General features: G+C 40.9%; 1 protein-coding gene across 3 annotated transcripts in view; it reads left to right on the forward strand.

Annotated features, from left to right (window-relative positions):
• The first annotated feature begins 12,622 nt into the window (after nucleotides 1-12,622).
• The window catches only part of TXNDC8 (thioredoxin domain containing 8), a 34,718-nt gene continuing 32,936 nt past the window's right edge, over nucleotides 12,623-14,404 (forward strand). For 2 of the 3 annotated variants that reach the window (XM_045372546.2, XM_005581098.4), the window contains exon 1: nucleotides 12,623-12,788. In XM_045372546.2, the coding sequence (XP_045228481.1) occupies nucleotides 12,765-12,788 (24 nt within the window). In that variant the 5' untranslated portion in view covers nucleotides 12,623-12,764. The remainder of the gene's footprint in view (nucleotides 12,789-14,404) is intronic. The other variant, NM_001284910.2, reaches the window with a different exon arrangement.

The following is a 14,404-nucleotide window of genomic DNA, read 5'->3' on the forward strand; positions in this document are numbered from 1 at the left end:
GAATCCCAGCACTTTGGGAGGCTGAGACCAGAGGATCATTTGAGCCCAGGAGTTCAAGACCAGCCTAGGCAACATAATGAGGCCCCCATCTCTGCAAGTAATAAATTTTTTATAAAAACTAGCCGGGCATGGTGGCATGTACCTGTTGTCACAGCGACTCAGAAGGCTGAGTTGGAGAGATTGCTCAAGTCCAGGCAGTCGAGGCTACAGTGAGCCATGGTCATGCCACTGCACTCCAGAGTGGGCAACAGAGTGAGACTCCATCTCAAAAAAGGAAAAGGTGGTAATATAATCTCCTCCGCATGTCTGCATTGGCTTTGCTCCTTGTTTTGTCTTTTCTCTTGGGGGAGGAGGATGGAGGGGAGAAAGAAAGGAAAGCAACTGGGGAAGGGATAGAGGGAAAGGAGTGCAAAAGATTTTGATCAAGCACCAAACTTTCCAAATGACAGGGCTGGGTGATTAAGCACCAACTACAGGGCCAACAGCAGCTCTCACAAGGTATTTGTATTCCAGAATTCATATTACGCAAGCCAGGAATCAGAGGCCCTGTGCCTTTCCCACATCCTGCAGCACATGCAGTACACTCTGGTAGAATTCTCGATTATAGAAAATGTCCCAAGGAGCATCATTCAGAAAGTAACAGTGGTAAAAGTGTAGAAAGTCACAAGCGATTGAGCTACATACCTGATCATCAAAGAGCTTCTAGAAAAATGGACTTGCATACACTAAAATCTACCTCTTCTATGACCCAAACACTTATTTTACTTGTCACATCACATGTGAAAAAGTGTGGATTGAGACCCTTCCACCAAAAAAGAGAAGGTAGCCTAGCTAAGGAGCTGTGTGCTCTAAATCTTCTATTTGAGTTGTTTTGCTTTTATCATGAAATGGCATTATCAAAATCCAGAAGAGGATTTTTCCTAGACAGGCCAAAGGGAAACTCTGTTTCAGTAAACTTAAGACCTAGGTTCTAAATGTCTTAACTCTGTCATTCACCTTTAGGCCCTAGTATAGGTACACAGTGACAGTTGCCTTAGTATTAAATGAATGAGAATCATAATCTCATGCATTTGTGGAGCACTTCATTGCTTTCGAAGCCAGTTTCCTTTTATAATCTCCCTTTATTTTTACCTCACAACAACTCAGTAAGGTAGGTAGGCCAAGTCATCTAATCCCCACTTTTTTTTTTTTTTTTTTTTTTTTTTTTGAGATGTAGTCTTGCTCTGTTGCCAGGCTGAAGTGCAGTGGCGCGATCTCAGCTCCCTGCAACATTCACTTCCTGGGTTCAAGCAATTTCCTTGCCTCAGCCTCCTGAGTAACTGGGACTACAGGCACCCGCTACCACGCCTGGCTAATTTTTTTGTATTTTAGTAGAGATGGGGTTTCACCATGTTGGCCAGGATGGTCTCGATCTCCTGACCTTGTAATCCACCCTCCTCGGCCTCCCAAAGTGCTAGGAATTACAGGCGTGAGCCACAGTGTGACCCTATCCCTATTTTTATAAATCACAGTGTTTAGGTTTAAAGCGATAAGAGGTCATGGTATCCTTTGAGGAACAGCATGATCTACTGGCACTTTAAATTAGATATTAACTTAAATTGTAGATTCTGGGGCAGGCAGTGTCTGATGACAGGTCAGGCAGAAACCATGCAGACTATTGGTGGGTATATTAGTCAAAGTTCTCTGGACAAACAGAACTGATTTTGTGTGTGTGTGTGTGTATGTGTGTGTGTTTATTATAAGGAATTGGCTCATAAGATGATGGAAGTTCCATGATCTACCGTCTCAAGCTATAGGCTCAGAAAAGCCAGTGATATAATTCAGTCCAAGTCCAAAGGCTAAAAACCAGAGGAGCTGATGGTATAAATCCTGGTCCCAGAAGAGAAGAAGATTAGATGAGATATTCAGTTGTAGCAGTGAGACAGGAAAAAAAGGGTGAACTCCTCCTTCTGCCTTTTTTTCTATTCAGGCACTCAATGGAATAGATGGTGTCCAATCAATTGGGAAAGGCAATCTACTCGACTGAGTCCGCAGAGTGAAATGTCTATCTCATCCAGAAACACCTTCACAGACACGCCTAGAAACGATATTTAATCTGGGCATTTTAGCAGCAGAACAGCTCAATTCAATTAAAGAAACACCTGTGCTCTGGAGAAGCATGGTTTGAGACCAACGCCTATAAGTGAAAATACCTATTCATAAGGGATTAAGTGGCTTTCTCACTGTCACACAAGTAATCAGTAACATAGTCAGAGTTCAATCCTTTTTCCATGAGACCAAGTAGCCTTTTGAAATTTAGTTAGCATGAAAATCCCCCCTTTTTTTTTTGTTTTTTTGAGACAGAGTCTCACTCTCACCCAGGCTGCAGTTCAGTGGTGCGATCTCAGCTTACTGCAACCTCCATCTCCCGGGTTCAAGCAATCCTCATGCCTCAGACTCCTGAGTAGCTGGGACTATAGGCGCCTGCCACCATGTCTGGCTAATTTTTGTATTTTAGTAGAGATGGAGTTTCACCATGTTGGCCAGGCTGATCTCGAACTCCTGACCTCAAGTGATCGGCTCGCCTCAGCCTCCCAAAGTGCTGGGATTACAGGCATGAGCCACTGCACCTGGCTAGCATGAAAATCTTAAAGATCGATTAATAATCTAGGATATATAAAAGAAAAGTGATTGAAGTTCGAATGGCTCTAGAACTTTCACAGCAGAAGCCATCTAACCCATCCCCCTCTTACCTACAGAATCACACACAATTCTTCTCAATCTGGAATGATTGGAAGGTGCTCAGATATGATTGTGTCACCTTATGATGAACCACTGTGTCTAACTTGATATTTAGTGATTCGCATACTTATTTAAGTCTCTCGGTATTTTTGTTCTCTTTGATTAACTACATATATATATATATTAAACAGAGACAGGGTCTAGCTATGTTATCCAGGCTGGTCTCAAACTCCTGGCCTCAAGCAATCCTCCAGCCTCAGCCTCCCAAAGTGCTGGGTTTATAGGCATGAGCCACCATGCCCAGCATGATTAGACTCCATTTTAATCTAGGACTTGGACCATGAAACAAAGGCCTGTGGGCTAAATTCAGCCCAGTGCCTATTTTGTAAATAAAGTTTTATTGGAACACAGCCATGCCTGTTATTTATCTATTATCTATGGCCACTTTTGTGTGACTATCTGGTCCCTCACAGAAAAAGTTTGCTGACCACAGTTGTCATACAATTATTTTACTTTTTCTCTAATCATATTAGAGTCTACAGGTATGCCTTTCTTACAGCAATCCTACATACATATAAAAGCTGCATTTTTAATATGACATAAAAAGGGAGTTTGCAAAAAGTGTAAAGTTTTAATGATTGCTGGCATAGCTGCAGTGATGACTTCAGAAATTTTGTCTTATATGGCCATACTGCCCAAAGTAATTTATAGATTCAATGCCATCCCCATCAAGCTACCAATGACTTTCTTCACAGAATTGGAAAAAACTACTTTAAAGTTCATATGGAACCAAAAAAAAGCCCACATTGCCAAGACAATCCTAAGTCAAAAGAACAAAGCTGGAGGCATCATGCTACCTGACTTGAAACTATACTACAAGACTACAGTAACCAAAACAGCATGGAACTGTTACCAAAACAGAGATATAGACCAATGGAACAGAACAGAGCCCTCAGAAATAATACCACACGTCTACAGCCATCTGATTTTTGACAAACCTGACAAAAACAAGAAATGGGGAAAGGATTCCCGATTTAATAAATGGTGTTGGGAAAACTGGCTAGCCATATGTAGAAAGCTGAAACTGGATCCTTTCCTTACACCTTATACAAAAATTAATTCAAGATGGATTAAAGACTTAAATGTTAGACTTAAAACCATAAAAACCCTAGAAGAAAACTTAGGCAATACCATTCGGGACATAGGCATGGGCAAGGACTTCATGTCTAAAACACCAAAAGCAATGACAACAAAAGCCAAAATTGACAAATGGGATCTAATTAAACTAAAGAGTTTCTGCACAGCAAAAGAAACTACCATCAGAGTGAACAGGCAACCTACAGAATGGGAGAAAATGTTTGCAATCTACTCATCTGAAAAAGGGCTAATATCCAGAATCTACAAAGAACTCAAACAAACTTACAAGAAAAAAACAAACCCCACAAAAAGTGAGCGAAGGATATGAACAGACACTTCTCAAAAGAAGATGCTTATGCAGCCAACAGACACATGAAAAAATGCACATCATCACTGACCATCAGAGAAATGCAAATCAAAACCACGATGAGATACCATCTCACACCAGTTAGAATGGCGATCATTAAAAATTCAGGAAACAACAGGTGTTGGAGAGGATGTGGAGAAATAGGAACACTTTTACATTGTTGGTGGGACTGTAAACTAGTTGAACCATTGTGGAAAACAGTGTGCAATTCCTCAAGGATCTAGAACTAGAAATACCATTTGACCCAGCCATCCCATTACTGGGTATATACCCAAAGGATTATAAATCATGCTGCTATAAAGACACATGCACACATATGTTTATTGTGGCACTATTCACAATAGCAAAGACTTGAAACCAACCCAAATGTCCATAAATGACAGACTGGATTAAGAAAATGTGGCACCTATACACCATGGAATACTATGTAGCTATAAAAAAGGATGAGTTCCTGTCCTTTGTAGGGACATGGACGAAGCTAGAAACCATCATTCTCAGCAAACTATCGCAAGGACAGAAAACCAAACACCACATGTTCTCACTCATAGGTGGGAATTAAACAATGAGAACACTTGGACACAGGAAGGGGAACATCACACACCAGGGCCTGTCTTGGGGTTAGGGGAGCAGGGAGGGATAGCATTAGGAGATATACCTAATGAAAATGACAAGTTAATGGGTGCAGCACACCAACATGGCACAGGTATACATATGTAACAAAACTGTATGTTGTGCACATGTACCCTAGAACTTAAAGTATTAAAAAAAAAAAAAAGAAGAAAAGAAAATTTAAAAAGAGGAAAAAAAAATGATATCCTCTATAGGGATTGGCCAAAATAACTAATAAAAGAGAGCTATAATCCACCCCCCCAAAAAAAAGAAATTTTGTTTTCTTTTTTTATAATAGTCCTTATGCTGGATTTATTTATCCTGAAATGGCAGGCAACTGTAGCTGCAGACCTCAATCTATGGTACATATCAAGCAATTCAGTTTTTTCTTGTAATGTCATAACTTTTCTCTGCTTCTTGGGAGTACTTCCAGCATCTCTAACGACACTTCATATGGGTCCCATAGTGTTATTCGAGCTTTATAGTATTGCATAAACACCATGAAAAATACGCAAGAACTGCCAGAGATCACATCTTATGGTGAGACACACTTTACTGGAGTGACAACGGCTCACTCAGAGATGATGAGCATCTCACAGTGTTTTAAGAGAACACTTGCAATACTTAAGCTCACCACAATGGCAACAGGAGATGGTTACAGAATTATTACAGTTGTACAGTTGTACTAAATTGATTTTATGTAGTTATGATCTAATACTGCATCTTTGCATTTGTTCATATTTCTCTCGACTATGAAACGTACCATGTGCGATCTGTTTGTATATGTAAGTTTTCATAAATTTTAAGTTTTTATAACAGTTTTGTGTCAACCCGGTGCGGTGGCTCATGCCTGTAATCCCAACACTTTGGGAGGCCAAGGTGGGTGGATCACTTGAGGTCAGGAGTTCAAGACCAGCCTAGCCAACATGGCAAAACCCTGTCTCTACTGAAAATACAAAAATTAGCTGGGTGTGTTGATAGGCACATGTAATCCCAGCTACACATGAGGCTGAGGCAGGAGAATCACTTGATTCTCTGAGAGGTGGAGGTTGCAGTTAGCCAAGATCATGCCACTGCCCTCCAGCCTGGGTGACAAGAGCGAGAATCTGTCTTAAAAAAAAAAAAAAAAGACTTGTGTCTATTTTATGGTAGTAAATTATAAAATTGATATTTATGTGTGTTTCTTGCATTCATGACACACCTTTTTCTTAATTCTTTTTATATTCCCAGGCTGCGCAGCTTGGCTTCAAGTTTTTTCAAAATGTCACAAATGTCCAAAATTTTTCTAAAATGTTTATCAAAAAAAAATCCACATATAAGTAGACCCATAAATTTCAAACCCATTTTGTTCGAGGGTCAACTGTATAATAAATACATTCATCAGTAGCATAGTTTTTGTTACCATTATTGAGTATTCTGTGCTATACATAATTGTATGAGCTATATTTTGCAGATCTGGCAGCACAACGTGTTCACAACAGCATTGCCACAAACATGCGAGTAAAGTGTTAATAGATGACAGGAATTCTAATCCTATGAGACCATTATCATATATTTGGTTTATCCCTGATGAACCAAATTTTCTTCAAAAATATATATTCATCTTTTAATCAAATACATGTTATTTTTAAAACTATTTTGTGAAATTCTTGAAGAAAAAATAAACACTTTAAAATTACTTCCCTCCAGAGCCTTTTCTGCTACTGCTAAGTTTTTTTTATAAGATGGTATAATAACACTAAGCCACATTACTGTGGCACAAGACAGATATGAGATATAGAATTTCGCAGGAATAGACTCTTACACTGATAACACATTATAAGTTCTGTCTACAAGCAATATGCATTTGGGAACCCTCTTTAATAATGCCATCTCTTAGCCTGGCGTGGTGGTGCATGCCTGTAGTTCCAGCTACTCAGGAGGGTGAGGTGGGAGGATGGCTTGAGCCTGGGAGATTGAGGCTGCAGTGATGGGGCAACCTGCATATCAGCACCACTGCACAATGATGGCGCCACTGCACACCAGCATGAGTGACAGAGCAAGACCCTGTCAAATAAAATAAATAAAATAAAAAATAAAATAATACCATCTCACCTTTTTCTATCCTTTCCCAATAGTAGGCTACTCCAATGAGGCAGTTTTCCTGAATTTATCACAGTGACTTTTTTTCTTGCTAAAACATTAAAACTTAATATTCTTTCTTAACGTTCTTGTCCCTATTCCTTGGTTTATGCAAGGACACACTGAGCTTCATTTCCGTTTTCATGGAATATGTTCACTGAATCATTTTTTTTTTAGATGGAGTCTCGCTCTGTTGCCCAGGCTGGAGTGCAATGGCACAATCTCAGCTCACTGCAACCTCCACCTCCTGGGTTCAAGCAATTCTCCTGCCTCAGCCTCCTGAGTAGCTGGGATTCTAGGGGCACGCCACCACACCTGGCTAATTTTTGCATTTTTAGTAGAGACAGGGTTTCCCCATGTTAGTCAGGCTGGTCTTGAACTCCTGACCTTGTGATCCACCCACCTCGGCCTCCCAAAGTGCACCACCGTGCCCGGCCTGCTGAATCATTTTTCTAAACTGACCCAGCACGTTAACAGCTCCCTTACTCTAAGTGCTTGTTTACTATAGAGAGGCAAGCATTTCCCTGACCTCAGTCTCTGTGTTCCAGATCTTTTCATGCCTAAAGGAAAATCCAAGGACTTTTAAGATCAGAATCTACAAAGTTTTAGATAATGATATACATACTAGTCCTCACTATGATCAATTTCTGCATATCTCACAGCAGCACACAAAGACACAGCCTACAAAAGCCAGAGGCATGAGTTTGCCCCATGCTGGCGCTAATTGCCGTAATACTACATAACTCACTTTTATGGAACATTCTGTCCTTGGCACAGTTTTTGCACATGTAAATTCATTCACGGCCCTTCATGCACATTGCAGGGGTTGAATGAAGAGTGAGAATGGTCTTTTCTGTGTTGGAATTTTGTTCAGTTCTTGGCCTCGTGGGTTTCTTTTTCTCGACACTTTTCAAGATGTGCGCTATCCATGGTATCTATCCCCTCAACTCCTGCTCAATAACCTGGAGCCAGCACTGAGTGCCCTTCAATTAATAGAGCTTTTTCCGGTCCTGTCTCTGAGATCAGCTATTGGCCCAGGGACCTAGCAGAGTTTTGCTTCCTAACAATAAGGGGGAGTCACTGAAGTTTATAAACGTATCAAAGAGCCCCACGTTCATGTTGAGATTCCAAGCATACTTACTAATTTTGTTTTTTGGGATTTTGTTGTTGTTGTTTTGAGACAGGATCTTGTTCTTTCACCCAAGCTGGAGTGCAGTAGTATGACCATGGCTCTCTGTAGCCTCGACCTCCCAAGCTTGAACGATCCTCCCACCTCAGCTTCCTGAGTAGCTGGGACTACAGGCATGCACCACCACACCCAGCTAATTTTTTTTATTTTTTGTGGAGATGGTATCTCGCCTCATTGCCCAGGCTGGTCTCAAACTCCTGGGCTCAAGCAATCTGCCCACCTCTGCTTCCCAAAATCCTGGGATTACAGTCGTGAGCCACTGCGCCCAGCCACTAATTTTGAATAAACATTTTTTTCCTGATAAGTAAATCACTTTGTTGTAGTTGACTACTTGGCATTTAGGAAAAGCAGTTAGTGAATTTATCATCAATATCACAAGGCTAATGTTTAGCTGGCACACACAGGAATGATCATAGCAGTTGTTAAATTATTGAAATACATAATGGTTGATAAATATGTTCTGCCCCCCCACCCTATTCCCACGTCCTACCTCACTGAGACTGACTTAATCTGTTTCCTAGGACACCCTGGCTCTCCCCCAAATCCAGAAACTAAAAGAGTTTATGCTGGCAAAGCAATTAGCTGAGCAGATGCATAGCTGTTGCTCATTCTGACTGATCAGCATCCAAGCCACTCAAATTGTTAAATATTTTGAATCATAATCCTGAGCCATCATGGTGTCAAAGACATGATACACCTGAGCAACATAAACCCATCCAGTGGTTTAAAAAAAAAAAAAATCTAGCCCAGCGGTTCTCAAACCTGAGCATGCAGCAGCGTTATCTGGGGAGCTTGTTAAAACTTCACTGTCAGCCCTACCCTCAGAGATTCTGAGTCAGCAGGTACAGGGTGGGGCCTGGGAATTGGCATTTCTCACAGTTCTCAAGTGGTGCTGATGCTGCTGGTACACAGGTCCTCAGAACAGTTCTCTGTTAGAAATTCTGTCTCCAGAACTGTGCTTCTCAAACGTCAATGTTAACAAGAATCACACAGATTATAATTCAATGCATCTGGGGTGGAACTGGAAGTTCTATAGTTCTATTAAGCTCCCAGGTGATGCTAATGTCTATGTATGACCACACAATGAAAGTCCTACTTATGTTTTTTGAGACAGAGTGTCACTCTTTCACCTAGGCTAGAGTGCAGTGGTGCGATCTCAACTCATTGAAGCCTCCGCCTCCTGGGTTCAAGTGATTCTCTTGCCTCAGCCTCCTGAGTGGCTGGGATTACAGGTGCGCACCACCATGCCTGGCTAATTTTTGTAGTTTTGGTATAATGAGACGGGGTTTCACCATGCTGGTCAGGCTGGTCTCGAACTCCTGACCTCAAGTGATCCACCCACCTCGGCCTCTCAAAGCGTTGGTATTACAGGTGTGAGCCACCGCGCCCAACCCCTAATTATAAGTTCTTTATCCTCTCTGTCTATAATTACTTGTTCACCCTTCTTTCATTTACTTTTTAAACTTTTTTTTTTGCTTTGTCTTCTTTTGCTCTTCTTTTCTCCCTTTTCCTCTTACCAGTTTTCTTCTCTTCCTTTCCCTTCTCTTTTTACTTCTTTTCTTTCCAGTCTGTTTTTCTTGTAGATTTTTCAAGATTTAAAATTTCCAACCCATTCTCAGGATTCTCTTCCTGGTTAATTTTTTTGAAAAAACAAAATAAAAACAAAAACAAGCCAGGCGCGGTGGATCACGCCTGTAATCCCAGCACTTTGGGAGGCTGAGGCGGGTGGATCACAAGGTCAGGAGATCAAGACCTTCCTGGCTAACACGGTGAAACCCAGTCTGTGCTAAAAAAAAAAAAAAAGTACAAAAAATTAGCCGGGTGTGGTGGCAGGCACCTGTAGTCCCAGCTACTCGGGAGGCTGAGGCAGGAGAATGGCGTGAACCCAGGAGGCGGAGCTTGCAGTGAGCCGAGATCGCACCACTGCACTCCAGCCTGGGCAACAGAGCCAGACTCCACCTCAAAAAAAAAAAAAAAAATGCAACCCTGACTTCTCAAAAAGAGACTCCACCCAGACTGTCTTGGAGCTTCATGAGTCCAACAATGAGGTAAGAAATTAGTCTAGGGAAACAAAGAAGGCAGTCAAGTGCAAAGGGAAAGCCCAGATGGCTCTTTTCTAGAAAATACTATGCCAGGAGCTTCTTTCCAGGACTAGAAACTTGCCATGCTTACTGACTAGCTCTCTCTCCGCAAAACATTAAAAAAGTTGATGAATGAATTTGGCCATTTTCTGGATTGTAGGAGTGCTTATTCTAGTTGAGAAAAATAAACCTCTGTGAGCCATCAGCTTGTACTCTCCCTGTCCTTGGGCTAGGCAAGCTTCTTAGCAGCAAATTCCACAAAAAAGTCTACAAGCCCTAGCACTGAAAGACAGAGGTACTGACCCAGCCTTGCTTGACTTCCGGAAACCCCAAGGACATGGCCGGAGTTTGTTGGTGTAGTAGCTGTGTCTGAGCGTTCATTATGAACCATCTTCTTTTCAAATGCTGTGGAGAGAAGTTCAAGAAGAGTTAATTTCACAAGGAAAAGGAGAATGGAAATGGTAGATGTCTTCCTGGTGCAGAGAAAAAAGGAATTCCCTCTGAATTCAGACCATCCAGTGCTAAACAGCTTTCTGAGAGACCTACATATTTCAGCTGACCCTGTGTTCCTTCCTACATGAGAAGCAACCTGGGCTGGATTCTAAATTAATTCCAGCTATCATAAGTTATCTAAACTTGTTGTACCTGGACTATCTTACCTGTAGATGGACACCATTACCTTAGCTAACGGGGCACTTACAAGATAACATGTATGAAAATAATGCTTACAATGGAGCTCACGCTTTGAAGCAGTGGTTTTCCAGTGGGGACAATTTTGCCCCTCTGGGAGCCACTTGTGGTTATTACCACTTGGAGGTGCTACTGACATCTAGTGGGTAGAAGTCAGGGATGCTGCTAAACAGCCTACAATGCATAGGACAGCCCCCTATAACAAAGCCTTATTGGCCCAAAGCATCAGGAATGCTGTGGTTAAGAAACCTTGCTTGGAAGATGTTCAGTTTGTGTCAACATCCATTTTTCCTTCTTGAATGAAAATGAGACAAAAGATAGAGGAGAAATAGATGAGGATAAGATCTAAAATATATAAGCATGAATAAAATTTCTGGCTGTGATGGAGGATGCATCCCAATGAAAAAGAGAGAGAGAGAGAATAAGCAATGAACAAAGTCATTGAAAATACTTCAAATACCTTTTTTAATTTTTAAAAAATTTTTGTTAATACATGTATTAGTCTGTTTTCACGTTGCAGATAAAGACATACCCAAGACTGCGTAATTTATAAAGAAAAAGAGGTTTAATAGATTCATAGTTCCATGTGACTGGGGAGGCCTCACAATTCTGGCAGAAGGCAAAAGTCATGTCTTACATGGCAGCAAGCAAGAGAGAATGAGAGTCAAGCAAATGGGGAAACTCCTTATAAAACCATCAGCTCTCATGAGATGCATTCACTACCATGAGAACAGTATGGAGGAACTGCCCCCATTATTCAATTATCTCCCACCGGTCCCTCCCACAACCCTTGGGAATTATGGGAGCTACAATTCAAGATGAGATCTGAGTGGGGACACAGCCAAATCATACCAATACATAATACTTCTACGTATTTGTGGGGTACATGTGACATTTTGTTACATGCCTACTTCAAATACCTGTACAGAGGCAGCCATTGTCTCCATCTGACAGTTTTCATGCAACACATGACTCAAGGCCCAGAGCTGGATATATTAAAAAAACAGAAAGAGAGATTTTGCTATTTTTGTTTTATTATAGAATCTACAATTTCTCATTTTCGTTGTTCTTGTTGCTCTGTAGATTTGAGGAACATTGGCCATGGCCATGTTCAGGATTTTTTCTGACATCAGTTTCTGAAAGTGACAAATCATCAGGTGCAGGGGTCAGCAAACTGCTGCTGTTTTTTGCACATCCTACTAGCTGAGAATGGCAAAAGAAATGAGGAACATGCAACAAAGACTGTGGGTGGCCCATAAAGCTAAAATAGTATCTGTTCCTTTAGAGAAAACATTTGCCAACCCTTGATCTAGTGCATAAAAGTGTCATTTCTTTACTCTCTAAATAATTAGAGCAAAATAACAAAGTGAATGGGAATTTATGACTCATTAAATCAAACTTACAGGAAACTCATTATTATAGGGTTAAGACTTTAGTATTTTTCTCAACAGCACAATCGTGTCTTTAAATTCTTAAGTGAAAATCTCATCTATTTAATATTACTCTGCTTACTTCTCATTTGGTGATGGGATGGAAGGATTGGAGATGGGAGAAGAATATGCAGAAATAGGTTACAAAAGATGAAAATAAGACAAACACATTACTGATTCTGCATATAAGGCCCTCAGTTTTCTGATTCTTGGCTGTCCACAAGTGAACTAGTCATGGCATAAAAGTGAAATAAGATCCAAAGTCTGTCAAAGTTCCGGGTTCTGAGATGACATGTTTAATGATGTCATAGAGAAGTTACCCATGTATTCCGGGCAGGATACTGTAATAAATAGGAGACAGCTACAGTGATCCAACTAAACCAACAGGGGATTTTCATCAGCACTTCCCTGGTGTGATCATGGTGCAGATTATTAACGACATGGTAGGTATTTATTTGGCTTCACTGAATATTTCAAATGTGGCCATCTTGGGAACAGATTTGAAAAACTTTAAGAATGTATTCTCTCTATCCAGTATTCCATCATTGCATTGTAGCAAGGGGAGAGTTTTAAATTCTTGCTCTATATCTTGTTCCTTGAGGGATGGCACTATCTAGAAAAGCAGCCAAGGGGCAAATTGATAAAGAAGGGCTTTCTTCCTCCTGGACTCTTATTTCCTGCTTGACTTCAGATGAATTCTAGACCAGCTCTTAGTATATCTCATCCTGTATCTGATCCCATGGATCCTACCTCAGTTGTACCTGGAAAATTCCATGGAAGTAAGGGATCCCACACCTTTTCTCTTATCCTAGGAAAGAGAATAGAAACCCCAGATGTGGACTGGAGTGGGAAAATTGTGACCAATAGTATCAAGAATCCCTTAGGTAGGTACTTTGTAGTGCCACCTTCTACTCATTGCCCAATGTTGCTGTCACAACAAATCTAAATTCATGTACAGGACAGAGATAATTCTTGATTTATAAAGGAGAAAATTGCCTCTAAAAGAGAGGTTCAGGGCTACTTCATTTAAGAGGTAGTGTGGGCATTAGAACCCAGACCTTCTGATGCCTGCCCTCATTACAGGAAGTCAAGAGCTGGAGGAGGGGAGAGGGTTTAGGGCCTGAGCCTCATGTCCACCCGCACCCGCAGATTTAGACTTCTGACATTTTCCCCAAGGGTTGCTATACAGATCACAAAAATGACACTGACCAGATTAAGAGAGCACTGCCCTATAACCTTGATATAAGAACATATTTTGAAACATCACACATTTGCTAATGCTTTTGGCACTTATTTTTTTAATGTTCTGGGGATGTCACAGAATAGCCCAGAGCCTTATTCCCTCAGAAGACCTTTCCTTTCCTCTCCAGGGACCTTTTCGGAGGCCCTGCTCTCCATCCTATCTTTATTCAGATGCCACCTTCTCTTTGAGGTTGACCTTGGCCATCCGGACTACAGTTGTAATCCAACCCCCATTCTTCCTTCCTACTTCATTTTCTTTTTGTTTTCTTCATTAGCAATCATCACTAATATACTACATATATTACCTATTGACCTTACAGTAAGCTTCCCATTCTAAAATGTAAACTCCATGGAGACAGAATGCATAGTTTTTGTTTGTTTTCTTTTGTTTGCCACAGTGGTATCCTAGCAGTTTGTGCAGTACCTGGCATAGTATAGGCCTCAATAGGTATGTGTTAAATAAATACCTATACTGTGAGAGTATTTCCTTCAGATAATTTAGTCAAGTTAAGTTCATGGGTCCAACTAGGCCAGCTCACACCCAAACAACAACTACTGGAAAGTGAAGAGTGCTGGGAGCTTGTAAGGATGGCATCTACCTTATAACTTCAGAAGCAAGTGAGAAATAAAGGCTTGGCATGGCTCTGAAAAGTTAGTTACTCCATCCTAGAGGAACATTGATAAAGAAAGAGAGTGCATCTTCTTTGAGTCGTCTCTTCTACCTGATTGAAACTAAACAAAGTAGCCACGTAATTGTCCAGGCTATCATAGAGCAGGTATGTTGTATTAGTCTATTTGCATACTGCTATGAAGAAAT

Source organism: Macaca fascicularis, chromosome 15 (assembly GCF_037993035.2).
Source record: "Macaca fascicularis isolate 582-1 chromosome 15, T2T-MFA8v1.1".
NCBI classification, from domain to species: Eukaryota; Metazoa; Chordata; class Mammalia; order Primates; family Cercopithecidae; genus Macaca; species Macaca fascicularis.